The sequence below is a fragment of the Peromyscus leucopus genome, chromosome 16_21 (assembly GCF_004664715.2).
Source record: "Peromyscus leucopus breed LL Stock chromosome 16_21, UCI_PerLeu_2.1, whole genome shotgun sequence".
In the NCBI taxonomy this organism is placed as follows: domain Eukaryota; kingdom Metazoa; phylum Chordata; class Mammalia; order Rodentia; family Cricetidae; genus Peromyscus; species Peromyscus leucopus.
Window position 1 is genome coordinate 49410842 of NC_051084.1, and position 18246 is coordinate 49429087.

General features: G+C 38.8%; 1 protein-coding gene across 7 annotated transcripts in view; it reads left to right on the plus strand.

Annotated features, from left to right (window-relative positions):
* Nucleotides 1-18246, plus strand: part of Znf451 (zinc finger protein 451) — a 64342-nt gene that overhangs the window by 7172 nt on the left and 38924 nt on the right. For 6 of the 7 annotated variants that reach the window (XM_028865380.2, XM_028865382.2, XM_028865379.2 and 3 more), the window contains exon 3: nt 3198-3278. In XM_028865380.2, coding sequence (XP_028721213.1) covers nt 3198-3278 — 81 coding nt within the window. Of the gene's footprint in view, nt 1-3197; nt 3279-5049; nt 8396-18246 lie in introns of those variants that run through there. The other variant, XM_028865383.2, reaches the window with a different exon arrangement.

Genomic DNA, 18246 nt, shown 5'->3' on the forward strand with positions numbered 1-18246 from the left:
GTCCACAGTAGAGAGGAACACATGGTGACAGGAATATGGTCATGTGTCTACAGGCAGGAAGCAGAAATTCTCCTCTCTTTTACCAGCCGTGGGTGGTCTGCTCAGAGTAGGGGTGGGTCTTCACAGTCCTGTCAAGTAAAAGCCAAAACTAATCATCACATTCTTGTCTCATTCTGTCCCTTGTACATCACTGATTAGTTGCATGAGTAAACTTTCCCCCTGTTTTGTTTTCTTTTGTCCTGGTTATTTTTCATTATTTTGTCTTAATTACTGTAAATCATATGAAATTATTTTTTCTAGTTTAACAACAGTTGCATATCATGGATTTAGTAGTAAAGTTCTGATAGTCTCTTGCTTTATCTATCTGTTCTTGTTTTTGGCCGTCCTGTGTATCTTTAGCTATGTTTTAAGAATTGTTAAATTTTTTATATTTGAGCCAACATTTTGCCTGGGTTGGTCTTGGGAACTTAATAACCCTCTTTCCTCTGCCTCCTGAGTGCTGGGATTTTCGATGTATACTACCACACCTGACTTAAGTCTTTTTATTTCCTCTAGTGCTGGGGGTTGAACCTCAGGGCCTTGTGCATGTTAAACTCTCCACTACCAGGTTGCACTGCCAGTTGCTTACAAACTACATTTTAATCCTGGCCTTGAACTTGTAGCAGTTGTCCTGTATTACAGGCCTGTGCTGCACATGCCCAGCTCATTTTTGTTTTCTTGAGATGATTTTGTTGTGTCCAGCTGGCCTGCAGTTCCAGGCAAGGCTAGCCTAGAACTAATTATCCTGCCTCTCTATGCTGTGATTATAGGTGTGTGCCAAGACCAATTTCCCTTAGGAGGCTAAGGGGACTGAATTTGAGGCCAGAATGAACTGCATAAAAAAGTTCCAGGCCAGCCCAGACTACATAGACCTTGTGTCAGAAACAAATAAGCCAGAAAGTAGAATATAATAATACAGTTTGATAATATTGCTTAAAGAATCCAAACTATAATATGAATGGTAAAAGGATATATATTTTCATCTTCCTACTTTCTTCTTGAGTAGAACATATGACCAAATGATTGGACAATATCAGTATCAAGGGTAGGCTGTAGTCTTAATGTAGATGATACAGCTCTGTTGCCCATGTGATTTGTGCTATTTTTTTTTCTTTTCTTTTTCCCTCTTGAACAAATGTTCATCTTAACAGCTTGAGTAAAAATTCCAGTTCCTTTATTACATTTCATGGTTTTACAGTTTTGCTCACTGGTTTTATCTTGATGTCTGGATCACTCTCCAGAAGGATGGTAATTTTATGGTTTATTAAAACCTAAGAAAAAAAGCAAACAATGGAAGAAGAGAATCTTGAACTTGATGGTCTTACCTTCTGTCTACAATAATCTTTGTTTTCTTCAGTCTACGAACTCTTAACATAGGTTGTGCTTTTCTCCTATAACACCCCCCCCCCCCCCCATTACACAATGTATTAGATTTTAAAGTTTTGAGACAAGTTCTCACTTCCTAGCCCAGTCTGGCCCTGAACTTCTGCACTAACCCCCAGGGTTGACAAAATAGGCATATACTCGTCATACCTAAGATTTTAGACATTTTTTGTTTGTATTTACGTTGCTTTCTTTGCCTTTTACTGTATTGTTTATGTGCCTGCTGCTTTATTTAGCATTTCTCTTTCAAAAATCTCTCTTGACTGTGTTTGGAAGACTGCAGTAAGTAAGACGACATAGTTAGTATACTACAGTCTTGGTGCTCGGTGTTTTTGCCCACATGCAGCACTGATGACTTTTCATTGGTCTGCAATCATTTCTGTTTAGTTAAGAGTTTAGTAGTGGGGCTGGAGAGATGGCTCAGAGGTTAAGAGCACCACTTTCTCTTCCAAAGGTCCTGAGTTCAATTCCCAGCAACCACATGGTGGCTCACAACCATCTGTAATGAGATCTGGCGCCCTCTTCTGGCCTTGCAGGCAAATATGCTGTATACATAATAAATAAATAAATAAATAAATAAATAAATAAATAAATAAATAAATAAAAAGAGTTTAGTAGTCTTCTAGGGGTGGGGGCAACTCCCAGATCTCACTCCCAAGTGTTCATAGCTGATATTACAGGTCTGCATGTCCAGTTGTTGGCCAGGCACCTTTGTGCACATCTGCAATGCTGGCATTAGTATATTAGTGATCTTCTGGCCGCTTGAGCTTATTTGAGTTCTTGATTTTCTTTTTTGTTTGTTTGGTTTTGGCTCTTTGGGATAAGATCTGAATTTTCTCATCTATTTTTTTTGTCCATTGTATCCCAATTCTCTTAGGTAGGTATACTTCACCCTTTTTACCATCACCAGTATTAATTACACATTATTATGTGTCTGTACTCATTATCTTGCTTTCCTGTTTTTCATATTCGTCTGTGGTATTCCTATATTAATATGTTATTTCTATTATAATGTTATTTATTAATTCCTTTTTGCCTATAGAATTGAGATCTAAGTTTTTAAACCTGACATAAAAATAGGAAGAAGATTGGAGAAGTATCTAGGTTTGCTGTTTTAGTCTCTTAAGTTTAGGGAAATGAAGCTAAGTTATTGGTCAAAGAGCTCCATGTTTTGTGCTGTATACTCTGGTGTTCACAAACTTGGATATCTTAATAAACTGTTGATACTCATCCAAGATGAAATGCTCTGGGTTGTAGTATCTGTGTCCCTGGGGATTTAGGTTCTAACTTTTAGGGACCTTTTTTTATTTTTAAAAGGTGGTCTGGAACCGGGCGGTGGTGGCACACGCCTTTAATCCCAGCACTCAGGAGGCAGAGGCAGGCGGATCTCTGTGAGTTCGAGGCCAGCCTGGGCTACCAAGTGAGTTCCAGGAAAGGCACAAAGCTACACAGAGAAACCCTGTCTCATAAAAAAAAAAAAAAAAGGGTGGTCTGGAACTTGCTGCGCAGTAGCCCAGCTGGTCTAAAACTTGTAGTTCTCCTGCCCAGGTTTTAAACTGCCTAGCACTATAGGCATGTACTATAGGCATCATGCCTAGCTCAGTCAACTTAAAAAAAAAAAAAAAGGACTCTGAATAGTTTACTTTTGTTCATTGTTTTTTCTTGCTCCTCATATGTCTTCCTTTTAGATCCAGTCCCAACAAAGAACATTGTTTAAAATGCTGGTTTGGTTTAAATGATGTTCATGATATGAATTTTCTCAATTCCTTTTATAGGAAGGACCATTAAGACCTGTTCTTGAATATATTGATCTGGTCAGCAGTGATGATGAAGAGCCTAGTACCTCTCATAGTGATGTAAGTATATTACATTTGATTTAAACGTTCACTTGTGTCAGTTAAAGAGTTTTTTTTCCTGAAAAGTGCGGAAAGCACTAACAGCTGTGTTTAAGAGCATCAGTGCTCTAAAAGGCTCATTTCTCTTAGGGTGGGCCAGCAGAGGTAGTTCAAGGAGTCTTTTACTTCTGTCAGCTCTTCCTTAAGTTTGCAGGAAACTTAACGCTGGAGCCTAAGGACTGAGAAAAGGGAAATATCATTAAAAACCACAAGCTTTTTGCTTACTCCCTTCTCCCCCCCTTTCTTATAACTCTCATCTGGTACAACTGAATTCTTTACTTTTTGAACTATGTGGCCACAGAAAATTTATCTTGGGAGAAAGTGTGTATGAAGATCCTTTAGGAAATGGAATGTGGAGACGTATAACTGATGAACGATTCCAGTCTTCTCTCCTTATATCTTTTTCTCTCTCCTGTTCTTAGAAGTGGTACATGTGACTTGCTAATTGTAGGGTTGACCTTTAAAGCAATGCCTTACTCTGAGATTTGGATTCCTTGAGCCCTTCATGACTATGTTGGCTTCCATTTGTTACTCACTTAGCCCAAATTTCGGTTGACGAACTTTTCTTGATGGATTAGAGAATTCCTGGCTCTTGCTTGCTTATGGTGGCCAGGACCTTCTTGTTATATTTTATAGGGACTTGAGACTTGGATCTGTGGTCAGAATGGCTCAGTTTGAGATTTTTTTTCACTTCGTCTTAACCTTAGTGTTGGTTGTGTTGCTTTCTTTATTTTGGTTTTTGCAATTCAAATGAGAATAAGTCCTACCTCACAGGGTTGTTGTGAGGATGAAGTGAAGTAACAAATATGTAAGTTCCTACAAACTCTAAGCTGTAAAGTAGAAATGTACAACTGGAAGGCTATTCATGGGGAGTTAGTAACAGTTTTAAGAAGATTTAAAATGGCCCCACTTGAGGGAGGTTTAAAAGTTTGTTCTTTTCCACTTCAGTAGAACTTTGTTCAAGTGTTCTGTGCCATTGTTATCTTCCACTTGCTGCCTTTTATATATTGAACAGATTTTTTTCTTTTATTAGTTGTTATTACAAGTGGCCTTACTACAGCATCTTATCTTAGCCTGGGATCAAGCAGCAGATCAAAAGTTTGATCAAAAGATCAAAACAAACAGAAGTTTGGTTTGTGTGCATGTTTGTATGGATGTGTGCAAATGTATGTGCAGGTGCACATGTGTGCATATGAAGGCCAGAGGCTAACATCAGGGGTCTTCTTCAGTTGCTTTCTACCTTACTTATTTTTACTTTATTTTTGAGGAGCTCTCATTGAACCTGGAGCTCACTGATTGCCTAAACTGTCTGGCTAATAAAATTGGGATTTGCCTGTGTCCATCTCCCCAATGCTAGAATTACAGATGTCCAGTTGTGTGCCTTGCTTTTATGTGGGTACCTGGCATCTAAACTCAGGCCCTCATATTTGTGACAAGCACTTTACACACTGAACCATCTCCCAGTTCCAAAATGATTTTATTTTTAATAATGATTTTTTTCTTTATGTTCAACATTGTTTATAATTTTTATGGGGTTGAGGGTAATGAATCTGTGCATTTGGCTTCTGTTATCCTTTGCCGACCTAAAGTGGATTGTTTCTGTCATTCTTATTTATAATAATATAAAATTTGAATTCTACTTACTGGACATGCATCTCTGCACTTGAAAGTTAACATATTAAAAGCATATTTTTTTTCTTCCTTGGTTTTCTTGTTCATGTGGATAACCCAGAGAATGCCTGAATCTAAGGTGCCACCCTCTGAGAATCATCGCCCAGAAATGTGCTCTAGCTGCAGTGTTCCTCTTCCCATTGGAGACAGCAGCTCCTCCTCTGGGAGTTGTGCCAACAGTCCGCAAAGAATAGTTTCTCAACCCTCTTCTGTTGAGAACCAATTGGAGAACCAGAAAAATGATCAAAATAATTCAGATACTAATATCTCTGAAACAGAGACACTTAAATCACAAAATTATCAGACTCTGCCTTCATCATCACTTCTGGTCCCCCAAGAGTCTTTGGCTTTTTCTGAGGTCAAAGAAGATTTACCTATCACGATGTCTTCAGCTTCACAGAATGGACAGGATGCCATCCTGTATCTCCAGACACAAGTGGCTGAGATGTCCCGAGTCATACGTGATCTGCAGTCCAGGAGTTGTTTTAGATTTCATCATTCTAGGCCAAGTGAGAACTCGTCTGTTCCTTGGGATATCTCCACCTCTAAGGAGGACAGTTTATCCACAGTTGAAGAAGAGGTTGACTGCAAGTCTCCATCAGCTGATGACAAAGGGCAGCCAGCTGACCCCATGCAGTCAAGTTTCACAGGTCTCTTGAAGAGAATGGAACAAAGAGGTGTTATAAAGAGGGTGACATTACAGTCTGAAGCCGACACATGTGAGGGAAAGCCTGATTGGATGACCTCTAAAAAACGTTTGGTTCCTCCCTTGCATCCACTTTTGAGAATTGCCACCACTGAAGTTTTTAAAGACCCTGCTGATTGCCATCCTTCTTCCTTCATGGGACACAGGGTATATCCTGTGGCCAAGGACACATCTCCTTTCCAGCCAAATCCACCAGCTGAGGGACCCATTATAGATGTACTAGAACATAGCAAAAGAGGAAACACGACATCTCCTTTAGACTCTACCTCAAAGGAAATGGAAGTCATGGGCTGTAGGTTCTATCACGCTGCTTCCATTGCAGCCCGAGCTGCCAGCTATATGGCCTATATGACTCAGTATCAGCGTAAACTCTGGGAAGACATGGAAGATCTGGTCCATGATCCAGAGTTTGACCGTGGAAAAGCAAGGTGTATAATATCTGATGGCATGGATGCAGGACTTTGGCAGCTTTGTACCACCAGGGACATAATGGACTCTGTAGTCAGAGTTATGGCCATGGCAGTAGACTATAGAAGACAAGCCTGGCTTCGACTCACATCTCTCACTAAGAAAACCCAGGAGAAGATCTTACACTTGCCCTTTGATGGTACATCTCTTTTTGGACAAGATGTGAATGCTATTGTTGCAGAAGACAATAGTATTAAAGAAAATGATTATAAAGATCACAATAAATACTATACTCAGCATCGATACTTTTATAGTCATGATCAGAAAGCACATTATCACAACAGAGGGTACTCCAAAGGGGATTGGTACAAACCCCGGAATCACCCTTATAGATACAGAAAAAAGGGAGACTCTCCAGAGCGACATGGGTATAAAAATTAATACTCTGGATGTTTAGCAGATTAGCCTTCCAAGATCCTATTTTACCTGTTCTTCCCCAGATTGGGGGTCATCTCAGAAAATGAGTGCATGTCTGGAATAATCACAGCTGATGTTTGAGTTCTAGACTTTTGGAATGAAGTATATACTAAAAAGACTTAAGCTTTATTGGCCAAATGGAGACTTTGCTCTAAGGAGTATTGGACAGAGGTTTGCCCATTATTTTTGTTCCAAAATAAGTCCAGAGAAGGGTACTCAGGAATCTGAATCTTCTGGAATTAAAGGAAAATATGTAGATTCATGCCTCAGGAAAATCTTGTTGGTAAACTGAGGACTGGCAGATTTTGGATCTGGAAACAATTTGCTACTAGATCAGTGTTTACTAAGACTAAAGTGTAAAAACCTTCATTTTTAGATCATCAATGCTTCTGGAACTTTGGGCTTCAGCTTGATGGGTCATCAAAAAGTGGTAGATTTGTTACAATCCCTATGTTAAGATGATCAGCTCACCATAGTTCATACTATTATCAAGCTCTGTGAGACTTCAGAACTAGCCATGAAGCTATGTCTGCTGGAATTCATTAAAAATTTTGCCAAATCCAGTTTACTTCTAACTGGGATGATTAAATGTCACAGGTCTACTTTGGACTCAAAATGGAAAAAATATTTTCCTACCTGTAACATCATTGTAGAAAAGTTAAACTATCTTCATCCTGACTATGATGGCTACCACACCATCACTACTCATAACGCTGCATGTGAGATAGCTTCCTTAGCCCTCAATCCTAGTAGTCCATGACTTACCAAGCTCTTATATCAACCACCCGCGAGACTCGGGCATCACAGTCTCTCTAAGGTGGGCCTTTCAATGAGATGGCCTTCTTAAACTTGTCTTCAAAGCCGTTGATTCTTTTGAGCTTGGTAGTACGTTACATTCTCAGTACAATAGACAAATGCATCATCATGGCCCTGGAAATACAAAATATTATTCCCATCATCCAGGCATGCAAATCTGAACTCTTTTAAGAGCAAGAATTCCAAACATGCCTGACAATCTGTTCTCTCTTGAAATAAAGAGGGATGTCATTAGTGTAGACTTCGTTGAGAAATCCTTGAGATGTAAAGTGTGACTGGGTGTTTTCAAGATACACAGCTGTTTCTGGATATCTAGATAATAACTTCTTATTGAATTCTTGAAAGGTTGGAATCAAGACTTCAGTGACATATTCTTGATTAACTTGGTTAATTTGTCATGTAATCCAACTGGACTAACTGTTACTAAGAGATGATTTATATTTTGCTCCCAATAATGAATCTCCATCTTTCTGGAGCTGGCAGCAAATACCTCAGTTATGTTAGTGTCCCACAGTGTCATCTTTAATCTCAAGGCAATGGCTGTATAATATACCAGCCCCTGTGTTCTTCTCTTCACAGCATGACTTTTAAAGTAGAAAAAGTGTCAAGTTTGAGGAGGTCTGAACACTTCACCTGATGTGACTTGGCAGCCAAAAAAATAATTTTTTCTCAAAATGTAATTATGTAACTTCTTGGTTATTCAAACATCTGCTTTTTCTTAATTTTTAATCTGCTTGATCAAAATGTTTTAGGTATACTATTAGTGGAATATAGCACTGTCTTAAGAACTTATGTGGTTTCTGTTTCTTACCATGATTCTTGCATCATAATGGTTGACATTTTCTGTGATGCTCACCTTTTTGTAATTCATTAGACAACTCATTCCTTCATTCATACCCATATTCAGCACTCTGCTTAATCTACATTTCTTCCTCTTGTTTTTGAGACAAGGTCTCACTACATAGACCTAGCTGACCTGGAACTTGATATGTAGACCAGGCTGGCCTTGGACCCATAGATCTGCTTGGCTCTGCCTCCAGAGTACTGGAAATAAAGGCATGTGCCACCATGCCCGGCTGCTGCTTTTCATTTGTGCCGTATAGATTGAAGGCACGGATTTCCCAACTTGGAAGAAGTTACTTTGTCAGATAATTTTAGGGTACTGTATTGGTCCCATTTGTTTTCTTTGTAGACTAAACCTGAACTAGTTATCATGATCATTTAGCAAATTTAACAAGATTGTATCTATGGTTAATATTTACCTTATTTTTCTGTGTGATCAACAAAACTTTGCTTTGACTTCCTTAGGTTCGTACCGGGGCTCTCTAAGGTGTCTCTCGGATGAACTCCAGAAAAACAGACTTTTGTAGCTTATAATGAATGCTCTTCGAAGGGGTAGTAGGCTTAAGCTCGGACCGGTAGCAGTGCAGTGTCTTCTGAGAAAGGAGTAGCCACTCAGACTTCACTGGGGAAAGGTGCACACATTTCTGACTAGTTGAGGCTGCTTCAAATTGTTCCTTCTTTTCCATCTTGCCCTGAATTAGATGCTATATATCACATACGATTTATGAGATACTCCTGATGTTCAAAACGAAACAAAAATTAATAATGCTTGAAGATGAATTCTTTGAAACTGTTTTGGCATTTTCACCTAATTTATTTGTGCCCGTCCCTGCTTTAAATTTTAGTAGACGGCAAGCAAAAAAAGCACATAAAATTTAGCACTTTAATAATTTTCACATTATTATACACTCTTAAATTTCAGGACAGCCCTACCTTCATCTGACATGTTGATATTATTTATTAATGAGGTAAAAGTAACGTTGCTTGAACCACTTATTGGTAAGCCCAAGCAACTCCAGAGAATTCAGTTTTCCTGGAAGTGAAAATGTCAGTAAATCACCAGATTGGTGATCAGACAGACAAGCTAAGGGAAGTGTTTGGCAGTGGAGTCATTTGTGGACAGAGTATGGTAGGGTGGGAGCACTCTGAGCTATAGCTACTCGACTCAGAACTATTCCAGCATCCCTCACCTGCTTATCTTTTTTTTTAATTTTAATTGTTTTTTATTTTAAACCTCTGGCATACTTGAATGATGATGATGGTGTTATAAAAGTAAAAGTTGGTACTTGGTCTTGACAACCCCAGTAGACAGTCCAGTAGAATATAGCATTTAGGTTTAACCAGATAAACATTTAGATTGTGTCTGCCATGTGCAGAACCTGCAACAGAATTTCCTGTTAGGTTGACTTCTGAGTGAGAATATCACTAGCTTTTTTTAGACACCTTGGAATACTCAAAAGTTTAATGATTTGGTTTTTTCAAAAGAGATGTGTTTAGTGATCTTTTCCTTCAAAATGTCATTTCTTGACTAGACATAAGATGTATTTGAAGACAATATGTTTTTTGTAGTTACTATGTATAGAGAAATACTATTTCCATTTATTGTTATATAAAGTGCCTTTTTAAATTTCACTCTTCTGTTTAAGACCTAACCTTTGATGTGGTATTTATGTGACTTCTGTACAGTGATTTACTTAGTTTATTATCTTTATTATCTGTACAATTGCACTATTTAAATGTACTTCTGAATGCTTATTTGTTTTCTTTATAGCACTGTTACTAATTTCAGAAGGTTATAGAATAAATCTCCCTCTATTTAATTAATGTCACAGTTCTTTTTAGGTTTTAGTGATTGGCTCTGTTTCTAGACATAAACGTAACTCTTTTTTCTTTGCATGTTCTAGATTTTCTGATTGAACCATTTGTCTCACATCTAACCTCGTTCATAGCCATAGTAAAACAACTTATATGTGCGTAATGGCTGTGTGTACTGGGATAGAAGAAGCAAGGACATTTTAAACAGTAAAGTTGATGGCACTGTGTACTCATATATAGTAGTCTGTGGCAGCTTCCTTGTCAGTATAATTGGTTTTGTTTGTTTCCCTTTTTAAACTGGCAGCTTCTTTCTCAGTATAATTGCATTTATTTACTTAGCCTTCAAAATGCCATTTTGAGGGCAGTATATATTCTTTCAGGCTACTTTACTGCATTATACCTAAGTGACCTGATTGATAATGTCCTTAAGGGCCTGATATATACATCCAGGATATATACCTCTCAGGTATTGTAAGCAAGGAGGTTGAAAAGACAATGTCCAGAATTCCCGCTCACAATTCGGAGACTGATAAGGGTGAACATAAAGGTTAGCAACACATTCATCATTCTTGAAGGTATAGTTAACTGGGATTCTGCTGAAGGCTTGAAATATTATGGGTTAGATCATTTTAGAAGTAGAAGATTGCAATAACAGATAACTTTTCTTTCTTCAATGTGAGGCATATTTTGCCCCAGTTTTGCACTGTCTAGTTCCCCTGTTTTTGAAATTTACCCTGATGTACTTAATGTTGGTGGCTAGACCAATAACTGATTGTTACTGTGGATATATCTTATGCATGTCATTTGGTTGGTCAGATTCATTCTGTATGGTTTTTAGTGCACATACAACTAGTCAGTTCTTTTCACTTAAAATTTAAAGGAGGAAGTTATCAGTAAGTGAATGTTGATTACTGTATTGAATGCAAATCTTTTTTTTTTCTTCATAATTAACAAGTTTTTATAAACCATTAAAATCTATGGGGTTTCCCTTCCTGGATGATTGAGAATGGTATTTTATTAAATTTGTTTTCTCTTATTAGTGGAGTCCCTTTTTGTACTCCTGTGTCATTATTTAACTTTATTATAATGCACTTTTGTAATGCTTGAGATCTTACTACTGGAGTTTGTGTTCACTTCCTGTAGGATGTAGACGTGGTCACAGTTCGGTTGTGTCTTGAGAGGGCCTTTTGGTAGCTGCTCAAGCTGCCCCAAGCACGCTTCTCCAGCCTTCACCTCCTGGGGACAGGGACTTCAGGAGTATGACACCGTGCTGGGCTTGTAGTCATGTGGTCTTGGTAGGGTTTTTGATACTGATCTGTCTTTACCCAGAATCTCTTTCCAAAAGGAAGTCTTGATTTTCTCTTAATCTTCTTGATGATGATATTTTTAATTCTACCATTGTATACTTAGCAGAAATGTGTGTGCATGGTATATATGTGTGTGTGGTGAGTGTGTGTTCTTACAGCATGTAGAGGCCAGAGGTTGATGTCAGGTGTCTTCCTTATTTTCACTTTTTTTTTCTTTCTTTGAAACAGGGTCTTTCACTGAACTGAGTTCACAGGGTTGGCTAGACTAGTTAGCCAGCGAGGTTCAGGAATTCTCTCTCTCTTTTTTTTTTTTTTTGTTGTTGTTTTTTGAGACAGGGTTTCTCTGTGTAGCTTTGCGCCTTTCCTGGAGCTCACTTGGTAGCCCAGGCTGGCCTCGAACTCACAGAGATCCGCCTGGCTCTTCCTAAGGTTCAGGAATTCTCTACCCCACCCCACCTCATGCTATATGTATTACAGATGCGTGCCACTGTGCTTTACACGCCAGCGTTTTACGTGGGTACTAAGGACTTGAGTCCTCACACTTAGGTGGCAAGCACTTACCTGTTGACCATTTCCCCACCTCTCTCTGCCTTGCTTGCTTGCTCAAGTTTTCCTCCCCATCACCTCCCGTCACCTCCCTTCCTTCTCTCTCCCCCCCCCAACTACCCCACAAGCCTATTTCATGTTCCTAAGTTCTGGAAAGATTTTGATGTTAATTTGTTTTAAATGTTATTTAATTTGTATGGTTAATAGTCATAAACATTTGTGGTAAGAATGTATTTAGTTTCTCCTAAAATCCTTAAAAAATACAGGGGCTGAGAATAAGCTCTGTAGGAACAGTACTTGCCCAATGTGCAGGATGCCCTGGGTTCAGACCCCAGTACTGCATCAGCCAGTAATGGTATATCTTTAAACCCAGCACTTAGAATGAAGGGCAAGAGGATCAGAAGTTCAGGGTCAGTCTTAGCTATAGAATTAATGGCCCTCATGGACTACATGAGACATTGTCTCAAAAAGAAAAAATATCCTGTAGCCAGTCCAGTCTAAAAGTGCTTTTTTTTTTTAAAGATTTATTTATTTATTTATTATGTATACAGCATGTATGACTGAAGGCCAGAAGAGGGCACCAGATCTCATTACAGATGGTTGTGAGCCACCATGTGGTTGCTGGGAATTGAACTCAGGGCCTCTGGAAGATCAGTCAGTGATCTTAACCTCTGAGCTATCTCTCCATCCCAGAAGTGCTTCTTGACTATTGAACTTTCATTGATTTTTTTTAAAATGTCTTTTGTTTAATGGCATTTTCTTAGTTCAAATGTGTATGTGTGTGTGTGTGTGTGTGTATATATATGTATATATATACATATATATGTGTATATATACATATATATATACACACACACGTATATATATACACGTATATATATATACATACACATATATATATGTTGTTGTTTTTGTCTTTTGATATAGTGTCTCTATAGTCCAGGTTGGCTCTGACTTCAAGACAATTTCACCTCACTTTCCCAAGTACTGGAATTACAGGAGTGAGCCATTGTGTATTCTTCACAGATACATTCTGTATATATTGTTAATGGTTAAATTTATTATCATAAAATTAATTTATAGTATAGCTCTGATATGTTTAAAGTTAGCCAATCTTTGGGTTTTAAGGGCTTTACTGGTTTTTTTTGATGGAACTATTGCAGATGGTTTATTGGATTTTTCAAGGTCAGAGTTCTCAGGTTTGTCTTAGAACTTTGAAGACCTTAGATTTTGTTTTTTGAATATTACAATGTGTCTAGTATTCTTGACTCTTCTCTTTGGTATAAGGGAAAGTAAATGTATATTTGGTGATATCCTTTAAAAATTCGACTTTAACTGTAAATGCCTCAAGTGTTGCTATGTTAGCGATTCTGTTAGTCCTTCTACAAGGCTAGCTTTTCATGTGCTTTCTTTCCCCATGAACTGTATACCATGCCTTTTGTTTTCTTTCATTGTCTGTAAGAGTGACTATCACAGAACTCCCACTTTTGTCTGTGATGACTGATTCACACTCTTTGCATTTCTAATGCACTGTATGTGTTAAGTAGCTTACTGTGCTTTCAGTTAGTGAGGCAGCACTGACCTGAATAATGATGGAATGAAATTACCCTGGTTTTTAAGACACAGGATGTGTTATTGTCATTGATGTTCTTGGTGTGTGTGGTGGGGGGAGGTTCATATATGGTCTCATTGTATAGCCTAGGCTGGCTTAGAACTTGTTAAAGTCCTCCTGCCTTAAGTGCTAGAATTCCAAGTCTTGTTTGAAAAAACATTTCATTGCTAGGTAGGTGTGGTGGCCCATACCTTTAATTCCCAGTATTATGGAGGCAGAGGTAGGCAGAAGATCTCTATCAGTTTTAGGCCAGCCTGGTCTATATGGCTAGTTCCAGGCCAACTAAGGCTACATAGTGAAACCCTGTATCAAGAAAAAAATTAAATCAACAATAACAAAACCCTATTTCTTTGTGGCAGTTTTCCTGTTTGGAATGCAGCCCATTCCGTATTATCTTAAGTAAAATATATTTAATATGTAAATAGACTCATTCATATTCTTAGCACAGAATTGTGTGTGTGTGTGTGTGTGTGTGTGTGTTTATATTTCTTGTGTAATAGCTCTGTGTATTGTGAGTGGTTAGACCACCTTAATCTTGATTGCAGTGGATTTAATTGTCAGTTTCCTGTCTGGGAAGAAAGGCAAGGACAGAATGTGTATCCTGTATGTACTAAGCATTCTTTAGCTACCTTCATCTCTGTGCAGATGTGTCATTAAGTGATTTGTTCAAGTGGTGTGCCTCCACTTGGATGCAGACTCCCTCAGGTCACATGCTGCTGTGTCTTTGATGGACAAATCCTTTCCTGTTTATGGCTATACATGCACTCTTGTGAGTACTTGGTACTAATTTCTAGTTATCTCACCTTTCAGATGAGAGACAGTCTTCACTTCTCATTGAGGTTCTGGACCAAGGTTATTCTGCTCCACACTTACCATAGCATAGTCACGTGCAGCGCCCGTCAGTTTCATCAGAGTTCTTAGCACTTGCTTTCCTGTACCGTTTTTTGTTTAATGAAACAGGTGGAATGGTGCAGAGGATTTGATTTTTAAAACACTAAAGGCTGTGACCTCAGTGTTAGCAAGTCACCTATTGTCTCAGCCTCCGTTTCCCTATTTCAGTGTACTATCTGGGTGTGGTGACACACACCTTTTCATGCCAGCACTGGGAGGCAGAGACAGGCTACTCTACATAGTGAGTTCCAGGACATCCAGGGCTACATAGACCCTGCCTCCAGATAAATATAAATAAATAAATAAATAAAGTAATAAATAAAGTAATAGCTGCAAATACTTTGAAGAACACTAAAGCCCAATGCAGAGTTCCAGGACATCCAGGGCTACATAGACCCTGCCTACAGACAAAGTAATAGCTGGAGATAATTTGAAGAACACTAAAGCCCAATGTAGATTTAATTTTATAAATAATTTTGGTGTTCTGCATTCTTAGATTTACCATGAATGGGGATGATACTGGGTATAGAAATGCATTTTTTTTTTTTTTTTAAAGATTTTTTTTTTAAAGATTTATTTATTATATATACTGCATGTATGACTGTAGGCCAGAAGAGGGCAGCAGATCTCATTACAGATGGTTGTGAGCCACCATGTGGTTGCTGGGAATTGAACTCAGGACCTTTGGAAGAGCAGTCAGTGCTCTTAACCTCTGAGCCATCTCTCCAGCCCAGAAATGCATTTTTTTATTTTGAAAATTTCATACATGTATACCATGTATCTTGATTCTATTCACCCCCACTCTCTCCTACTGTCCTGGGCCTCTCTAAACACATCGCCCTCCCAACTTACTGGCTGTTTTACAAAGTCCCACTGCCTTCATTTAGTGCTACCCATGGGTGTACATGCCACCATGTACATAAGTGTGGGGTCATCCACTAGGACATGGGCAGCAGCCCATCAGTCACACATCAATATCCACTGTGTGCAGGCAAGGACAGAGAAAGATTTGGGTGTACTGAGGTCTGGCTGCGGAGTAATTCTCACATGGGACTCTGTCTCAAAACAAAAGCCAAGAAAGAGTCAGGTATTCTTTTGAGTGCCAATACACTGTAGTAGCTACTTTATTCAGGAATACTAATTTATTCAGTGGTGACATTGTAGTGTAAAAGGCCAGCTAAAGAGGTCAGGAAAGTCTGTCCACCAACTGGCTCAGCAGATCTTTGGAGGATGGTAGTATAGCTGGTCTGCTGGAGAAACAGACATTTATTTAGGCAGAAGAACTGAAAGATGCAAAACTAAGACTGTCATGAGGTATGTCTGGCTTCAGACCTGTAAAGAGCAGCCTGTAGGGACAGAAATGAAGGAAATTAAAATACAGAGAAGGGTAAGTTATGCATGAAGTTGTGTTGATTTCTGTGACTCAAAAGTATATTGCTTATGTGGCCATCACCTGAAGGTTATGGCAGTAGACCAGAAATTGTTTTATAATGGGGCTGCTATGCACATTGAAAATAATTTAAGCCCAAGAAAGACCTCAGCATTGCATTTCTTTCCTGGAGCAGCTTAAACAGTGAGAGACCTTGGGACTGGTGGAGAGCACTAGAGACACAGAATGTGGTATCCTTCATGGCTAAAGCCACATAGGGTCCTTTAGCCAGTACCTTCTTCAGAGCAGCTAAATGTGAAACAGTTTCCTGGTAGACTTGCAGAAAAGGAACATTTGTAAGAACATTTAGGTGGCATCTGCAGGTGTTTTGTGCTCGTGGTAATTCTAGTAGACCCCAAACACTTTATCAACCTTGTTTTTTTCTTCTCTTTTCTTTTTCCTTTTTATTTTTCTGTTACAGGATCTCATGTAGCCCAGGCTGGCTTTGAACTCACTGTGTAGCTGAGGATGACCTAGAATTTTTGATACTCCTACTTCCACCTCTTGAGTGCTAAAGTAACAGACATGAGCAACCATGCTTGGCTGTGCTGTGCTGAGGCTCAAACCCAGGGCTTTGTTCAATGGTAGGCAAGCTCCTTACAGTTATATTCTAAGTCCTCTTTACATTTGGAGACAGGGTCCACTCTATAGCCCCGGCTAACCTCAGATCTGCAGTGGTCCTTCTGCTTCAGCCTCCTGAGTGTGGGAATCACTGAGCCACTGTGCCTAGTCCTGCTTACTTTTCCTTCCCTCTCTTCTCCCTGGCTTCCTTCCTCCCTTCCGTCCTTTTCCTCTATCAGAGGCATCAAGTGGCACTCAGGGTTAAAAAGTAACTCTCCTTTATCACAGTTTCACATAGTCAAAGATAGTTAGAAATCCTCCTTAAATTCCAAAGTTGTATAAACTCCTGTGAGCATGCACATATGTGTTTCCTGTGCTAAGAGGGTCTATCATTAGAAAGATACTAACAGTTTACTCAAAAGCTATGAGAGGTAGAATCTTATTGAACGGATTTGGCGGTACAGCTTTCTTGATGGTATAAAGTACAGAATGGGGCATATCTGCATGTTTGGTTTTGACTTTGTTTATATAAAGCAGATATTCTGTGTACTTTGTATTTGTGAACAATGAACTGGAGTGGGAAGGAGATGGCTTTGTAAAAAGAGGGTTTCTTGATTTCAAAATTATTGCTGGGGGTGATGAATATATATTGTACTGCATTGTGTTTATCTCCTGCTTTATCTGTATTTGGATATAAAATTCTTGAGAAAACTTACTGCCTTTCAAACTGTTTTTTGGGATGAGGCTTGAATCATAAATTGGGCAAAAGGGGCTTCTGGTACCCAGAACTTTGGGATTACAAATTGCAAACCAACCTTGGAGCTTTAGGATGGTGGTGCTAAAGGCTTTAAATTTGGTAATGCGTTTGTTTCAGGACTTCTTCCCAGCCAAGTGCGCTACTCAGATGGTTAATGTATAATGAATGCTTTTGCAGTTTGTCTGATCTTTCAGCTTTTGAACTTGGGGTCCTTTATGTAGACGTTAAAGATGATGAAACTGAGTAAACCCTTGCCTTGGGTCATTTTCTGTGCACCCCATTACTATTCAACCTCCTGTAGCCAACAAGTTTTTATCTCCTTTTTAGTTTCTTTGTCAAAAGCCAGAAAGTGTCTTTGGTGAGTGAGATAGGAAAATGGTTGTTGAGAGCATTGCTTTGAGCGGTGCTTTTACAGAGTGCTTTTCTCTGAATTTCTATTGCCCTGTGAAGTAGAGTAGTAATAACTACAGAATTACTTTAACCGAAACATGGATATAGTTGACTCATGTTTCGGTTAAAGTAATTCTGTAGGAAATAGAAAATTTAATACTGCTGTTAAAAATCATCTTTTTAGAGATGAACAATGATTTAAGAATTTATTTTTATTATTTAAAAGCCACTTAGATAATACATCAAGCTGTTATTCCGTGATTTCATTCATAAAGCCCTATGGTTTTCAACATTGTGTTCCTAGAACTTGTCAAAACAGACCCACTTTTTTAACCTTACAGTTTTATTGAGTTAATCTCGGCAAATATTTCTGAATAACTGATTCAGCTAGTGACAGCAATGAAGAAAAGGTTGGGCTCAACTTTTGGTGACAGTTGTATGAGAACTGAAAGAATTTCTAGGCTGGGTGTGGTTGTGTACACCTGTAAGCCCCCCCCCCCATACCCTACTACACCCCTGCCAAAAAAAAGTCTATCGTAGCTCACACCTGTAATCCTAGTATTTGGGAAGCCGAGGCTGGAGGATTGTTTGGTGTAAGTTTAAGTCATCCTGGACCACACGAAATGAGACTGTCTCCAAGAATAGAGGGGCAGGATGCCGGAAAAAAACCCTAGGTGACAGTTTAGCCCTATACTGGCCT